The following is a 16,650-nucleotide window of genomic DNA, read 5'->3' as shown; positions in this document are numbered from 1 at the left end:
AGAGGCTGAGGGGAGACCTGATAGAGGTTTATAAAATTATGAGAGGCATAGATAGAGTAAACAGTTGGTATCTTTTTCCCAGCATCAGAATGTCTAGTACTAGAGCGCATGCATTTAAGGTTGGAGGGGGAAAGTTCAAAGGAGGTGTGAGGGGCAAGTTTTTTTACAGAGAGTGGTGGGTGCCTGGAATGTGCTGCCTGGGGTGGGGGTGGAGGCAGATACGATTGAGGGGTTTAAGAGGCTCTTAGATAGGCCCATGGATGTGCAGAGAATGGAGAGAGATGGACATTGTGTAGGTAATTAGTTCAGCACAACATCATGGGCCGAAGGGCCTGTTCCTGTGCTGCACTGTTCTGTGTTCTATTGAAACAGACTCTTCGGCCCATCGTGTCCAATGCTGGCATCAAGCACCCATCTACATTAGTCCCATTTATTTTTTCTTTACCGTCCCCATCAACCCCCCCCCCGCCCCCAAACTACCTCCACCAGGGGCAATTTACAGCGGCCAGTTAACTTACCATCCTTCGAGATGTGGGAGGAAACCGGAGCATCAGGGGAAACCCACGCGGTCACAGGGAGAATGTGCAAACTCCACACAGACAGCACCGGGTGTTGGGATTGAACCGGGGTCTCTGAAGTCATGTGGCACCAATTCCAACTGTGGCACCAGTGTGTGGCCCTTATTAAATGGCGGGGTAGGCTGGAGGGACCAGGCGGCCAACTCCTGCTCATATTTTCATGTATGTACCCTTACTTGATGTGGGTCATGTGTGACTCCAGACCCTCAGCACGGTGGCCAACTCTTAACGGACCTCTGGAATGGTGCAGCCAGTCACTCAGTTCAAGGGGCATCAGGGTTGGGCATTAGAGGGTCTCTGACCATGGTTCCACATCCCATGGAAGGTGGGACCATGGTCTCTGCTGGTCAACGTTCATCCTTTATTGTCACCCCAAACCCCTGGATCAGATCCCAGCCTGTAATCCACCCCATGGATCTGTTGCTCTATATATAAACCCCTGGATCAGATCCCAGCCTGTAACCCACCCCACGGATCTGTTGCTCTATATATAAACCCCTGGATCAGATCCCAGCCTGTAACTCACTCCTGGATATCTGTTATTCTATATATAACCCCACCGAACCCCTGGATTAGATTCCAGCTCATAACTTCTCCCAGGAATCTGTTATCTTGTGTATAAACTCCCCGAACCCGTCAATTAGATTACACCCTTTAAGCCCACATGTTTGTATCTGTATATAAACTCTCCAAACCTCTTGACTAATTCCAGCCGGTGACTCACTCCCAGATACCTTGCACTTTAAAATATAAACCACAGTGGCACTGAGGGGCGTGACTTCTCTTTCGATGGGTTAACGAGCCCCAGGTTATTTACTATCATCACAAGGGACATATTCCGTCGATTGCTCAGTTCTGGGTCATGTTTCAGATGTTCACAGATGAGCTCGTGTTAACCCTCTGAGTGCCTGAGGTCGGTCTGGGATACGGAGCGTGATATCGATCTTTCCCCTTGTGCAGCTGAGTTCAGTGAAGCTGAGCTGTCTTGGCACCTAGTGAAGAGGTTTTAAATCTTGACGGCTTTCCCAATGAACCAGGCAACCAGCAGTTTAAATCGTTTGACTACAACCAGCAGTGGCGATGACCCCCTGACCTTTACCACAGTGTGTGGACAACCCTTCACCCCCTCAGGACCTGGGGACAAGGTGCGTCACCTGGCAGAGGAGTTGGGGCAATCTGAACGGATGTGATTTCCTCTTCATTACCTTCTCTCCGTCTGGGCATGGCTGCAGTGGTGGGACTGCAGACAAGTCCCTCTGGAGCCTCTGCCCTCGACAATGTCACCATAGAATCATACATCACAGAAACAGGCCCTTTGGCCCAACCAGTCCATGCTGACCAAGATTCCCATCTAAGCTAGTCCCATTTGCCCGCATTTGGCCCATATCCCTCTAAGCCTTTCCTATCCATGGACCCGTCTTTTAAATGCTGTTCATGTACCTGCCTCAACCACTTCCTCTGGCAGCTCGTTCCATATACAGACCACCCTCTGGGTGAAAAAGTTGCCCCTCATGTTCCTATTAAATCTCTCCCCTCTCACCTTAAACCTTATACCCTCTATTCTTGATTCCCCAACGCTGGGAAAAAGACTGTCTATGTGCTTAATGATTTTACACCCCTCTACAAGAAGTTCCAAGTACCACTACAGAGACTCAGGCAAGAGCTTGGCTCCATCGTTACATGTGGGAGTGCAGCTCTGTCAGAGTCACTGTGTCTCGAATGGAACATCAACCCTCAGGCAGATGTAAATGATCCCATGGCATGAGGTGTTCTCCTTGGTGTGTTGGCCACACCTACCCCACAACTACATCATTAAAATCAGATGATTGGGTGAGTTATGTTTTGGGTGGAGGGTGAGGGCTTGTTGTAAAGGATCACTGCAACAATTCAAACTGTCCTTAGTGATAAAGTAACGTGATCTGCAGTGGTGCTATATTAATGCAGGTCTTTCATTTCCGTGGTAATGATGGCATTCAGAGTTCTGCAAATGTTAACAGGAACCTGGACCAGAGTTTTAAATGGAATAATTTAATGAAACACTCAGCAGGTCAGGCAACACGCGTCTGTGTGTGTGTGTGTGTGTGTGTGTGTGTGTGTGTGTGTGTGGGGGTGTGTGTGTGTGTGTGTGTGTGTGTGTGTGTGTGTGTGTGTGTGTGTGGGGGGGGGGGGGGGAGGGGGGGTTTGGAGGGGGGGAGAGAGAGAGAGAGAGAATGAATATGAACGTTTATGGTTGAAAAGCCTTCAGAACATCATCAGAAGGGTGCCAGACCTGTAAATTTAACTGTTCCTCTCTCCAAAGATGCTGCCTGACTTGCTGAGTGTTTTTATTTCAGATTTCCAGTATCTGCAGTTTTTTAAAAGGGGCCAGTCAGCTGACTGGAGGGGTCGGCAGTAACTGGTTCAGCCTGAGGAACTGCTGCTGTGGTGGGGATTGTGTATGTCACCCCCAACCCCCATCCTCCAGAACCACACTCCACCTCCAGCACTTGGTATTGGTATTGGTTTATTATTGTCACTTGTACTGAGGTACAGTGAAAAACTTGTCTTGCATACCATTCGTACAGGTCAATTCATTACACAGTGCAGTTATATTGAGTCAGTACAGAGTGCATTGATGTAGTACAGGTAAAAACAATAACAGTACAGAGTAAAGTGTCACAGCTACAGAGAAAGTGCAGTGCAATAAGGTGCAAGGTCACAACAAGGTAGATCGTGAGGTCAGAGTCCATCTCATCGTATAAGGGAGCCGTTCAATAGTCTTATCACAGTGGGGTAGAAGCTGTCCTTAAGTCTGGTGGCACGTGCCCTCAGGCACCTGTATCTTCTACCCAACCGAAGAGGAGAGAAGAGAGAATGTCCTGGGTGGGTGGGGTCTTTGATTATGCTGGCTGCTTCACCAAGACGACGAGAGGTAAAGACAGAGTCCAGTGAGGGGAGGCTGGTGTCCGTGATGCGCTGGGCTGTTTCCACAACTCTCTGCAGTTTCTTGCAGTCCTGGGCAGAGCAGTTGCTGTACCAAGCCGTGATACATTCAGATAGGATGCTTTCTATGGTGCATCGGTAAAAGTTGGTGAGAATCAAAGGGGACAAACCAAATTTCTTTAGCCTCCCGGTTTTCTGTGTCCAGGCTTGTCCTTGGAAGTTATTCACTCCCCGCGTGTGCTTCTTCGTTTAAGCAGATGAGCAACAAACGTTCCAACAGTTTCCGCCGCGCCATCCTCCTGGGCAACCGCCGACTGCGTGCCAACTCACTGCTGGAGGAGACTGGCCTCACCCTGGGCCAGCGTTTCATCCGACACGTCGCCTACGAGACCCTGCCCCGTGGCCTGGATCGCCGGTGGTACTACGACAGCTACACCTGCTGCCCTCCGCCCTGGTTCATGATCACCGTCACCGTTCTGGAGGCAAGTCGCGCCCGTGTTCGGCAGCCCAGTCAACGCCCGCCCAGTTTGTCACAGGCGCAACTACATGTACGCATGAGTGCAACGATAAACTTACTTGCAGCAGCATTACTGGTACACAGCATCAGATAAGATAGGATATCTTTATTAGTCACATATACATTGAAACACACAGTGAAATGCAGCTTTTGTGTAGTGTTCTGGGGGCAGCCCGCAAGTGTTGCCACACTTCCGGCACCAACATAGCACGCCCACAACTTCCTGACCCATATGTCTTTGGGATGTGGGAGGAAACCAGAGCACCCAGAGGAAACCCACGCAGACACGGGGAGAACGTACAAACTCTTTACACACAGCGGCCGGAATTGAACCCAGGTCGCTGGCGCTGTAATAGGGTTACGCTAACCGCTGCATGACAGTGCCTGCCCACAAGATAAGCAACATTCACAAGAAAAATACAAATTAAACACAATTTTTGCAAGAAAGGACACAATTAGAACAAAGGTCCATTTTAGTGCAAAGTGATCAAAGTGGTCACAGTGTTGCTAAACTCTAGCGATTGGGGTTGTGCCGGTTGGTTCCAGAACCAAATGGTTGAAGGGAAGTAGCTGCTCTTGAACCTGGTGGTGTGGGACTTCACCAGGTTCTCCTGTGGATACTCCCGATGGTGGGGAGGGGTGCATTGGGCAGAGTCCGCTACTCTCTGCATCTTCTTGCATTCCTGTACATTCGAATTGCTGTCCCAGACGGTGATGCAACCAGTCAGGATACTTTCAACAGCACATCTGTGGAAGTTTGTTAGAGCTGAGACCTACTGTGTTCAGTTCCAGCCCCGGCACTGACCACCTGAAGCCCTGATCCATGTCCTTTTTCCCTCAGGGCCCTGCTGTTCCCACACTCTTCGGGATGACCCCCGCCCCAGCTCCCTGCCATCCATGCTCCAAACACAAACCCTCCAAATCTGTGTCGCCTGTTTGTGAGCTGCTCTTAGCAGGTTATTCACTTCATTTGTTATAATCGTTCCACTCTTTTAAATCTCAGTTCTATGACTTTAAGAATGATAACGCTGTATTCTCCATCCTGTTAGTGTTTTTCCCTTTTGCACTACCTCGATGTACTTATGTACGGAATGATCTGTCTGGATGGCACACAGACAGAAGTTTCTCACTGTATCTCGGTACGTGTGACAATATTAAACCAATGATCAAGTACCTCCCTCCTGTTGCCTGGCCCATCTGCCTGTGCTCCTGCTCTAGCCACCTCTCCTACTAAAATTTGTGCTTTCAAATCCCACCTTGGTCTCGCCCTCTTCTCCTTCCGGTCCTCACACCCGCCAAGATCTCAGTTCTCCTCCACTCCTGGCTTCCTGTTCACCGGGTGTAGCATTGGCCCCTCCCAAGCACCCGCCGTTCCTTCAGCTGTTGGGACCCCGACCTCAGGATTTCCCTCTCAAAACTTCACCAACTCTCTGCAATACTCTCTCACTTTTAATCCACCTCTTTGATCAACTGTGACTACTGTTAAAGGTACAAAGCACCTTGGGACGCTGCGTCATTGTGAAAGGTGTGTGTTGGGTCATGGTGTGTGTGTGTGTGTGTGTGTGTGTGTGTGTGTGTGTGTGTGCGCGCGCGCGCGTGTGTGTGAGTGTGCACATGTCTGTGCAGGTAAATGCATAATATGCATGTGTGTATGCAGCTGTTTGTGTGCATGTACCTGCGTGGGTGCATGCATGTGTGTGTCAGTGCGTGCCTGTGTGTGCAGGTAAATGCATAATGTGCGTGTATTTGTGTATTCGCATGCAGGTAAATGCATAGTGTGCGTGTGTTCACGAGCAGGTAAATGTATAATACGTGATCCGAACCTGTACCCAACAGATTGTTGTCTTCATCTATTACGGGCTGGTCCTGGACAAGTGGGTGCTGCAGGTCACACACCCGTCCTACCTGAAGAACCCACTGGTGTATCAGCCGCAGCTTCGTAGTCAGGTGTGGCGCTACCTCAGCTACATCTTCATGCATGTGGGGTGAGTATCTCCCATCCAGCTGCACTGGGACCCCCTCACCCGGCATGGCTGCCCAACCCACCGCTGGAATGTCGGTGAAGTTGCATCACTGCAGCAGGCCATTCAGCCCAATCTGTGCGTGTTGGCTCTTTGAAAGCACTCCCCCTGTCAGTCCGCTCCCCTGCCCTGTAAACCCTTTAAGTATCTCCAGTTAACGTCCCTCTAATCCCACTTAGAAAGTTACCCTTCAGTCTATAAAACATGACAACATTGAGAGTACAAAGCGCTTATTTTCCTGGGTTCTTTTGTCAGTTATCTTAAATCTACATCATAAGACAAAGGAGCAGAAGTCGGCCATTCAGCCCATCGAGTCTGATCCGCCATTCTATCATGAGCTGATCCATTCAGCCCCACTCCCCCGCCTTCTCACCATAACCTTTGATGCCCTGGCTACTCAGATACTTATCAGTCTCTGCCTTAAATACACCCAATGACTCTGCCTCCACAGCCGCCTGTGGCAACAAATTCCACAGATTCACCACCCTCTGGCTAAAGAAACTTCTCCACATCACTGACCCCCCCACCCACGGACACCTTCTCCTCAGTTACTCCATCAATACCCCTAACGATTTTGAACACACTTTTTAAAACTCCTGCTCTCCACCTCGACTCCCAAGAACACTGATGGGTGCTCCAATCTTTCGATGTAACTCACAGGACAACAGGAGACACAGGAGTCTGCCGATGCAGGAATCTGGAGCATAAAACAACCTGCTGGAGGACCCTAGCGGGTTGAGCAGTGTCCGTGAGGGTGGTGGGGGGAGGGAAGGGTTGGTCAATGTTTCGGGGTCAATCTCCTGCGTCAGGACGGATGCAGGGTCTGGGTTTGAAACAACAATAAGAGCAGGAGGAGGCCACTCGGCCCCTCAAGCCTGACCCACCGTTCAATAAGATCTTGGCTGATCTAAGCCAGTCTCACCTCCTCCTCTGTGCCAGCTCCCCACATTGCTCAATTCCCCGATCTTTCAAAAATGTCTCCATCTCCGCCTTAAATACCCCCCAGTGATCCAGCCCCAAGACCCTCTGGAGTAGAGAGCTCCTGAGATTCATCCCCCTGCTAAAAAGGGAATGTCTGTGCACCCCCATTTTAAATGACCGCCTCCCTGTCACTCCCTCATCACAGGTACCGTTCTAATACGTCTTGTCACATTGTTGTTTCTTTTTGCTGCTGCACAGTTAAAGGAAAGAAGTTAAGATAAGATCAGATCTTTATTAGTCACATACATTGAAACACACAGTGAAATGCATCTTTTGCGTAGAATGTTCTGGGGGCAGCCCGCAAGTGTTGCCACGCTTCCGGCACCAACATAGCATGTCCACAACTTCCTAACCCGTACGTCTTTGGAATGTGGGAGGAAACCGGAGCACCCGGAGGAAACCCACACAGACATGGGGAGAACGTACAAACTCCTTACAGACAGTGGCCGGAATTGAACCCGGGTCGCTGGCGCTGTAATAGCGTCACGCTAACTGCTACACTACCGTGCCCGCCCCTGCATAATGTTCCACCGAGATTAATTAAGTTAATGGTGTTGCTGCCCAGGGCCTGATCCCTGTGTTCGGAGAGGCCTTTGCTGGGTGGTCAGAGAGTCACACAGGCCCTTCGGCCCAACTCATCCATGCTGACCAAGGTGCCTACCTGAGCTAGTCCCTGCATTTGACCCACATCCCTCTAAATCTTTCCGATCTATGTACCCATGTCTTAAACACTGTAACTGTACCTGCCTCTACCACTTCCTCTGGCAGCTCGTTCCACACACCCTCCACCCTGTGTGTGAAAAACTTGCCCCTCAGGTCCCTCTCATACCTTAAATCTATGCCCTCTAGTGTTATACTCCCTACCCTGGGGAAAAGACATTCACCCTATCTATGCCCCTTGTGATTTTATACACCTCTATAAGGTCACCCCTCAGCCTCCTTCGCTCCAGGGAAAACAGCCCCAGTCTCTCCTTGTAACTCAAGCCCTCCAGTCCTGGTAACATCCTTGTGAATCTTTTATGCGTCTTCTCCAGCTTGACGGCATCCTTGCAGTGTGCAACCTCTCTGTTCCAGGGTCGAGCACCTGGGCTTCAACGTGACCCTGCAGCTCCTGGTCGGTGTTCCTCTGGAGATGGTCCACGGAGCTCTCCGCATCAGCTTCATCTACCTCACGGGGGCTCTCGCAGGTAACGGTGCAGGGGAGGGCTTCACCGTACCCCCCAGCAGGTACCCCCTTCTGTAGGGAGGGAGCCCACACTCCAGGCTGGTCTCAGTCATGCCTGGTACAACTATAACAAGACATCCTTACTCTCGTCCTCCACACCTCTTACAATAAACGCCAATGTACTCTTTGCCTTTCTAACGACCTTCCTATCCATCACCTGGCAAAGGGTGTAACGGACGGGGAGGGGCCGGTGGGTGTAACGGACGGGGAGGGGGTTGGTGGGTGTAAGGAACGGGGAGGGGTTGGTGGGTGGGACAGGTAGGGAGAGCTGATTGGTTGAAGCAGGAGCCAGGTTCAGTGTCGTACCTCGCCTCCCAAGGTCAATGTCAAAATCCGGTAATGAGAAAGGACAATGAGAATGAAGAGGAATGAAACTCTGGTTCCCAGAACGGGCTCAGGCCTTGGTGAGACAGCTCCTGGACAGTTAGTGTAAGAAGGATATACTCTGTGGGGAATTGTTTCTCACCCCGGCACTTGGGACCCAGATCAGGCAGTGACTGAGCGGTTACAGCTGGAGGGAAGATGTGTTTTGAGTAAAAGGGAAAGGAAAGAGCTTAAAATTCAGAGCAGCTTGTGGGTTGTTTTGCTGTGGTTTTGTTGCCGTGCTGTCACTGAACTCCCTGAGGCTTGGACAAGCAGCTGGAAAGCAGGAGCCAGACTTTGGATCTTCCCATTGCAAGTCCTTCATTAAACTCGTTCTCCTTCATTCCAACCAGCATAAGGCTTGGCCGGACTGACACAAAGAAAGTGCCAAAGTCAAACCCGTGCCAAGTCGGCACTGGTGGTGGAACTTCGCAGGGAATTAGTTTAATTGCTATCGAGCATGGTTTGAGATCCAGTTCAACGTCTCCTTACACCAGCCAAGCATCCTAATCCTAGCTAGGACAAGGCTTAGCGGCCGTAGATGATGGGAATAGCATCCTTCAGGTATCGGTTGCACAAGCTTCCATTTTGACATTTGAAATGGTGGAAAATAATCTCCAAAAGACCAGGAAAAATCAAATCAGTGATGAAAGGGGACGTATTTACCCCACAGATGCAGGTCATGTGACCAGGTGATTGACGCTGAGCCTCCACCAATCACAGCAACACCTGTCTCCCTTGGGTTGTATTTATGAGCACACTTTGTGACCACAGGATGACACAGTTTTTACAACCAGTACGTTCACTGTTACAGAGCAAGTTCTGCACTGCATCCATTCTTCAGACACACTGATGTTGTTTGAGAGAAATATCGGTCAGGAGAATTGGGATAATTTTGTTGTATTTCATTAGAACATGTCGTGGGATCTTCTACATCCATCCGAGAGAAAAACTGAGACCTAATTTTAATGGCTTATCCAAAAGACAACACCGCTGACAGTTCAGCACACCCTCAGTACTGCACTGGGAGCGTTGGTCTAAAGTTTGCCCAGTGTGGATCTCAACCTATAACTTGACTTGGTGGTTAAGAGTGCTGCTAGTAAATGTTACAGCTGATCATCTACACCTTATAAAGATTCTTGCTAGAGTAAATATGGAAAGAATTATTGCTTTAGACAGGAGCGGTGGGGAGAGGGGAGGGGAGAAGGGTGTAAGCAGATTATACAGATTAAAGAATCGAGGACAGAATCAGAACCAGGTTTATTATCACTGACATATGACGTGAAATTTGTTGTTTTGCGGCAGCAGTACAGTGCAAAGACAAAAAATTACTATAAATTACAAAATAAATAATGCAAAAAAAAAATAACGAGGTAGTGTTCACGGGTTCATGGACTGTTCAGAAATCTGATGGCGGAGGGGAAGAAGCTGGTCCTGAATCGTTGAGTGTGGGTCTTCAGGATCCTGTACCTCCTCCCCGATGGTAGTAATGTGAAGAGGGCATGTCCCGGGTGGTGAGGGTCCTTAGTGATGGATGCTACCTTCTTGAGGCCTCTTGAAGATGTCCTAGATGGTGGGGAGGGTTGTGCCCGTGATGGAGCTGGCTGAGTCTACAACCCTCTGCAGTCTCTTGTGGTCCTGTGCATTGGAGCCTCCATATCAGGTGGTGATGCAACCAGTCAGAATACTCTCCACTGTACATTTATAGAAATTTGCAAGGACAGGTGAGGTAACGAGTTCTGGTCTGGAATCTCTGGGCCATAGAAAATGATTCAATAGTAAATCTCGAAAGAGAATTGGATAAAACTTGGAAGAGAAGCTTGCAGACACCAGAGACGCAGATGCTGGAATCTGGAACAACACACAAAACGCTGGAGGAACTCAGCAGGTCAGGCATCATCTGTGGAGAGAAATGGACAGTCGACATTTCGGGTCAAGATCCTTCACGTGGACTGAGCAAGATGTCCAGACGAAGGGTCTCGACCTGAAATGTTGACTGTCCATCTCCCTCCATAGATGCTGCCTGACCTGCTGAATTCCTCTAGTGTTTTGTGTGTTGCTGGAAGAGAAGCTTGCACCGCTGTAGAAATCCACAACAAACACTTGCATCTGTATAGCACCTTTAATGCAGTAAAATGTTTCAAGATGGCATCAGCTAAATGCAAGGTACTGCTCTGTACAGCAGAACTATTGAGCACTGCTCCTGTACTGTGTGTCACCTTTGTTACCTTTGTAGAGAACAAACTTCTATCTTTAGGGACCAAAACACTAATGAATCCGATGAAGAATTCAAAGAAACTTCTTCAACGCAAAGAGTGGGAATGGGGAACTCACTGCCACATTCAGATGAAGCACACAGCGCAGGTAAACATAAGGCGGAGAATGGAATAGAGGAGAAAGGAGGGTGAACTAGTCTCACCCAAGTATAAACCCCAGTGTGTGTCTGCTAATCCCAATGGCCTGCCCGTGTCTCATGTAGCTCTATGTAAATAATTCAGTACGGGGGCAGCCTGTGTCACAGCCACATTACAAGGTGTCATGTGTATTGATTCACCCGCTGATGGATTGCCAGTGGAGGGGAGTGAGCTGATGACAGCACTCCCAACAGGTTTTACCAATTAGTCAATATGGGCCTCAGCAAGATGGTGCACGTCTGTCAGCAGGGAAGACGTGTTCGATGTTCAACCGGCTTTGTAAGGAGACAGGAATAAATTAGCTTCAGCACCTGGGATCTGTGTGTCAGTGTATAAAGTCAGGGGAGTAATGGTGTGTAAACATGTGTCCTGGAACTTGTGGGATTTACCTATGCCCAGATTTGCTGGGGTGCTTCTATCACACACACTACTTGGGTGGGAAGTTCAAGGGAGGTATCGGAGGAAGGTTTTTTACCCAGAGAGTGGTTGGTGCATGGAATGCGCTGCCTGGGGCGGTGGTGGAGGCAGGTACATTGGTCAAATTCAAGAGATTACTAGATAAGCATATGGAGGAATTTAAGATAGAGGGATATTGGGGAGGAAGGGGTTAGGTAGTCTTAGGCGAGGTTTAAAGGTCGGCTCAATGTTGTGGGCCGAAGGGCCTGTATTGTGCTGTACTGTTCTATGTTCTATGTAGTTCTTTGGCAGTGAGAGACTCTGGCACAAGCTGTGGGTATGAAAGGAGTGTTATTTTTGTCTGCTGTAGCCTCTGCTCTGACCTTCCCTTCCTCTTCCCCCCTCTCAGGTTCATTGGCTGCATCAGTGGCAGACATGACTGCACCGGTGGCTGGTTCCTCGGGAGGAGTTTACGCCCTCATCTCTGCTCATCTGGCCAACATAGTCATGGTAACAAGACACAGCTAGCACACCAGGTCCCAACTGTTCCTGACAAGTAGAGCTCAAGATCCACGTCACACAGCCACTCGTAACAAATAGATTCTTCGCTGCAATTACACATTTTCCACAAGAAGAGACTGCAGCCATGTAGCGACTAAGCACACCAGACACACAGGCTGAGATTCAGCAGTCATATAGTCTCACTCGTCGGGTAGGATGGGGAAGGGTGCCATTTACTACCCAGTTACCCCCCAGTGGTAGGGCACCGCGTGGAGTATGTGGCCATTTCACTGAGCTGTTGGTGAGGGTTTGGAGCCCCACAGAGGCCACACCCAGGAAGGGCGGCAGCTTCCCTGCAGTTCAAGAAGTTCGCTGTTTGCAGATACAGGCTTTTGAAGTCGTAGAGTCAAACAGCATGGGAACAGGCCCCTCGGCCCACGGAGTCTGCACTGACCACTGACCCTATGGCAATCCTGTACTCCATCCACATTCCCAGGTTCTATCACTCGCCTACATACTAGGGGCAATTTAAAGTGACCAATGAACCTGCCGACCTTTGGGAATGTGGGCATTCGGAGCAAACCCACGCGGTCGTAGGGAGAACCTGCAAACTCCGCACAGACAGCACCCAAGGTCAGGATTGAGCCCCAGTCTCTGGTGCTGTGGGGCTGTTTTGTTGCTGAATTCTTTAATAAAAAAAATTCTCTCCTTCACAAACAACCCACGGACCCCTCGTCAGATTCTCAGACACCTTTGTACTCACTGACCAACACTGGCTCCCATTTCGTCAATTCCTCATTTTAAATTCCTTCCCCATTATCTCCCTCAATCGTCCTCCAGCCCTGGAATCGCCGAGATATTTGTGCTCCTCCAGTTATGGCCTCTTGATCGTGTTCAAGTTTAATCACGCTGTCCCCAGTGACCGTGCCTTCAGCTGACAAAGTTCCAGGCTTTGCAGTTCCCCTCCCCAAACTATCTGCCCCCTTTTCCCACCTATAAGATGCTCACTAAAGCCCACTTTGGCTGCCTGCCCTAATACCTCCTTTGGTGGCTTGCTGACAAATTTAACTGATAACTTAGGAATGTTCATTATTCAATAAACACCATATAAATTCAAACTGTTACTGAATACACTTCATACCCCCACATACAGGGACTGGACTGTGTTCCATTTCCTGTACTGACATCCTTCAGTATTGGGGGGGTGGTGTAGTAGGGGTTAGCGTGTGTTGGGGGGGGGGAGGAGTAGGGGTCTTTACTGAATGTGCATCACATTGCTGCAAAGCAGCTCATCATTGCTTTACTTTTCCAGAACTGGTCCGGAATGAGATGTCAGTTCAAACTGATCCGGATGGGAATAGCCATGATTTGCAGTAAGTACCTATAGAATTTGTGCTGAGTGTTTCTGTACGAGAAAGACCATACATCATCTGCTGTCAACTTAGGGGTCAGGACTTGGTAAATCCAGGGTCCCCATGGGACACCCCGAGGTTTGAGTTTGACAGCAGATGAAATATTGCATCCGAACAGTGATCACTCTGTACTCCTTTGATGGTTCAGCAATTAGCACTGAGCCAAACAGAGCAGACAGTGCTGGGTCAGATGCTGAGTGAAGATCAGTGCAATCAGTCCACGCTGTTCAAGTTCAGGAGCAGAGGTTGTGGCTCCTGCTACGTCCAAATACCATGCAGTGTCTCTTCACCCACCCCTCCTCCTCAAAGTCCCTGCCCTCAAATGTGGCAACACTCAGATCAGCTGAGTAAGTGGGCTGAGGAATGGCAAATGGAGTTTAACTCAGTTAAGTGTGAGGTGTTGCATTTTGTAAAGTAAAATCCAGGTAGGACTTTCAGTGAACAGCAGGGCCTTGAGGAATGTTGTAGAACAGAGGGACCTTGGAGTACAAGTATGTGGTTCACTGAAGGTGGAGACACAGGTAGACAGGGTAGTGAAGGTGGCTTTTGGCACGCTGGCCTTCATCAGTCAGGACATTGAGTATAAAAGTTGGGACATCACGGTGCAGTGGTACAAGATGCAGGTGAGGCCGCACTTGGAGTATTGTGTTCAGTTCTGGTCGCCCTGCTATAGGAAAGACGTTATTGAACTGGAAAGAGTACAGAAAAGATTTACAAGGATGTTGCCGGAACTTGAGGGACTGAGTTATAGGGAGAGGTTGGACAGGCTAGGACTTTATTCCTTAGAGGGTAGGAGTCTGAGAGGCGATCTTATAGAGGTGTATAAATCACGAGGGGCATAGATCGGGCGAATGTGCTCAGTCTTTTCCCCAGAGTTGTGGGATCAGGAACTAGAGGGTATAGATTTCAGGTGAGAGGCGAAAGATTTAGTTGGAACTTGAGGGGGAACTTTTTTTCACACCAAGGGTGGAATGTATATGGAACAAGCTGCTACAGGAAGGGGTTGAGGTAGCTACAACAACAACTTTTAAAAGACAGTTGGACAGGTCCATGGATAGGAAAGGCTTAGAAGGTTATGGGCCAAATGCTGGCAAATGGGACTAGCTTGGATGGGGCATCTTGGCCAGCATGGATCAGTTGGGCCAAAGGGCCTGTTTCCGTGCTGTATGACTCTAATTGATGGTAGTTGGGTTGTCTTGAAGGCAGGCTCTGCAGTCTGGTATTGAGAGTGCACTGTGATCTGAGGTGTTGCCTTTTGGATGAGATTTGAATCGAAAGGGATCTTTCATCTCTCCCCTACCTCTGAGTTCTCCCCTGTGCAGCAGCCAGCGTCACTGAAGCAGGCGACCTGCTCCAGTCACAACTACCACAGCAATGATCCTGCGGTGGGTCTGAGAATCTTCCGAGTGACAGGCACTGAGGAATTACGAGTCTGCCTTTCCTTTTCAGTGAGTCTGGAGTTTGGCCGTGCCGTCTGGCTGAGATTCCACCCGCCCACCCACCCCTCCTGTGCCCACCCCAGCTTCGTCTCTCACCTTGGAGGAGTGATGGTGGGCATCACGCTGGGGGTGGTTATCCTCAGGAATTACGAGCAGAAACTCCATGAGCAGTCCATCTGGTGGATCTTTGTACTTGTCTATCTCGTCTTCGTGTTCTTCGCCATCCTCTGGAACATCTTTGCCTACGGTCTCTTGGAGATCAGGCTGCTCCCTCCAGCCTAATCCTCAGACCGGACCAGCTAGCGTGATCCCACAGCCCAGATGAGACCTCACTTTTGAAACAATCGGATGAATGTACAACGGGATGCATTGGGAATTGATTCAACTGTGCCTAATCAAAGCTTGTGATATGATGTGACCTGACTGGTTCAACACTTGTATCTGATAAGGAATTAGATACCTCCTCCTGCTCCAAAAGATCATTTCACACACCGAAGGGCACATTCTGACCTATGGTTTGTTTTGAAGAATTACTGGTAATCGGATTCAATTTCCAGAATTATCTTTTTAAACTGCATGGCCCTTTCCCCTACGACTGAGAAGGGATCGTTGGCTCTTCGAAGACCGAAGGTGCTGAGGATCCCCAGTGGAACCTCCGAGTCCACAAATGGAAAGGGGCAACTCAATGACGTCAGCACATCACCCAGCAAGTTATTTGATGGCAGCTCCGTGCAGTCACATGTGGCTCTGGTCCGAGGGGACTCTACATTCCAAGTTAACGTTAGGTGATTGCATCGTGTTTTACAGGGAGAGGGGGGAAAACAGAAGGGGCTGCACTGCCATCGAGTGGCAATCTGATGGAACGTGCAGGTGTTTGGATGTCAGTGACCAAAGAGCCTTCCCATAGTTAAGCCCTCATTCTGGGGAGGTATCAGCAGGGCTACGTTACACTGGGAGTTCTCATCTTCAGAAGAATTAACTCATTCTTCAACGCTAGTGCTTAAAGAGTTGCATTGCAACCTGAACTAGGAACAGCGGTGAGCAGCATCAGTGTTTGTACACACTGCTCAGGGACACAGAAACTGACCCAAACACACCTTACATTTTCTTCTCGTCTGAGCTTCGTTCTTTTTATTAAGACTCACCTGCTCAATAACCTGGTCTCCAAGTGTCATTAACTCCCATAGATAAGATTTTACAATGTGTACATAACTTGTCCAAACTCTATAAATAAGGAGTTTATGATGATAGTCTGTAGGTAATTTGACCAGTCTAGTCAATATCCTTAATTTATGGCCAATACACCAGAGTAAACTGAAGACCTCACAGAACAAATTTGCCCCTAAAATGCACAAAAATAAAAAAAATAAAAAGGATTTAAAAATCTGCTGTTAACTTCAATTTTGTTAAAAAGCTGAAGGATGATCAAAGCCTTAAAAGTCTGAGAACAGGTTCTGTCGGGTATATTTCTAAAGTCTGCTTTGTGGGATCCAGGTGTAGTGCAAATATATGGTGCAATATTCGGTAATGTCAGCATTCCACGAATGCAATCCCATTAAAGGAGTTTTCTATCTGAATGAATTTTTAAGATGTGCTCATTTTATTCGAACTCAGCAATCACTGCACCAGAAAGTATAGAATCAGAACAGTACAGCACAATACAGGCTCTTCGGCCCACAATGTTGTGCCGACCTTTAAACCTCGCCTAAGACTATCTAACCCCTTCCTCCCACATATCCCTCTATTCTAAATTCCTCCATATGCTTATCTAGCAAGCCCTTGAATTTGACCAATGTACCTGCCTCCACCTCCACCACCACCCCAGGCAGCGCATTCCATGCCCCAGCCGCTCTCTGGGTAAAAAAACCTTCCTCTGATATC

At 48.9% G+C, this 16,650-nt stretch overlaps 1 protein-coding gene across 1 annotated transcript in view; it reads left to right on the top strand.

The window, feature by feature from the left end:
* rhbdl3 (rhomboid, veinlet-like 3 (Drosophila)) overlaps positions 1-16,090 on the top strand; it is a 37,458-nt gene extending 21,368 nt beyond the window's left edge. Inside the window, exons 5-10 of the mRNA XM_052033015.1 lie at positions 3,758-3,982; positions 5,854-6,002; positions 8,094-8,206; positions 11,827-11,927; positions 13,231-13,291; positions 14,780-16,090. Of these exons, the coding sequence (XP_051888975.1) occupies positions 3,758-3,982; positions 5,854-6,002; positions 8,094-8,206; positions 11,827-11,927; positions 13,231-13,291; positions 14,780-15,051 (921 nt within the window). The 3' untranslated portion in view covers positions 15,052-16,090. The remainder of the gene's footprint in view (positions 1-3,757; positions 3,983-5,853; positions 6,003-8,093; positions 8,207-11,826; positions 11,928-13,230; positions 13,292-14,779) is intronic.
* Positions 16,091-16,650: the final 560 nt, after the last annotated feature.

Source organism: Pristis pectinata, chromosome 18, assembly GCF_009764475.1.
Source record: "Pristis pectinata isolate sPriPec2 chromosome 18, sPriPec2.1.pri, whole genome shotgun sequence".
Classification (NCBI taxonomy): Eukaryota; Metazoa; Chordata; class Chondrichthyes; order Rhinopristiformes; family Pristidae; genus Pristis; species Pristis pectinata.
Note: the sequence above shows the minus strand (reverse complement) of the source record. Positions and strands in the feature narration are given on the sequence as shown.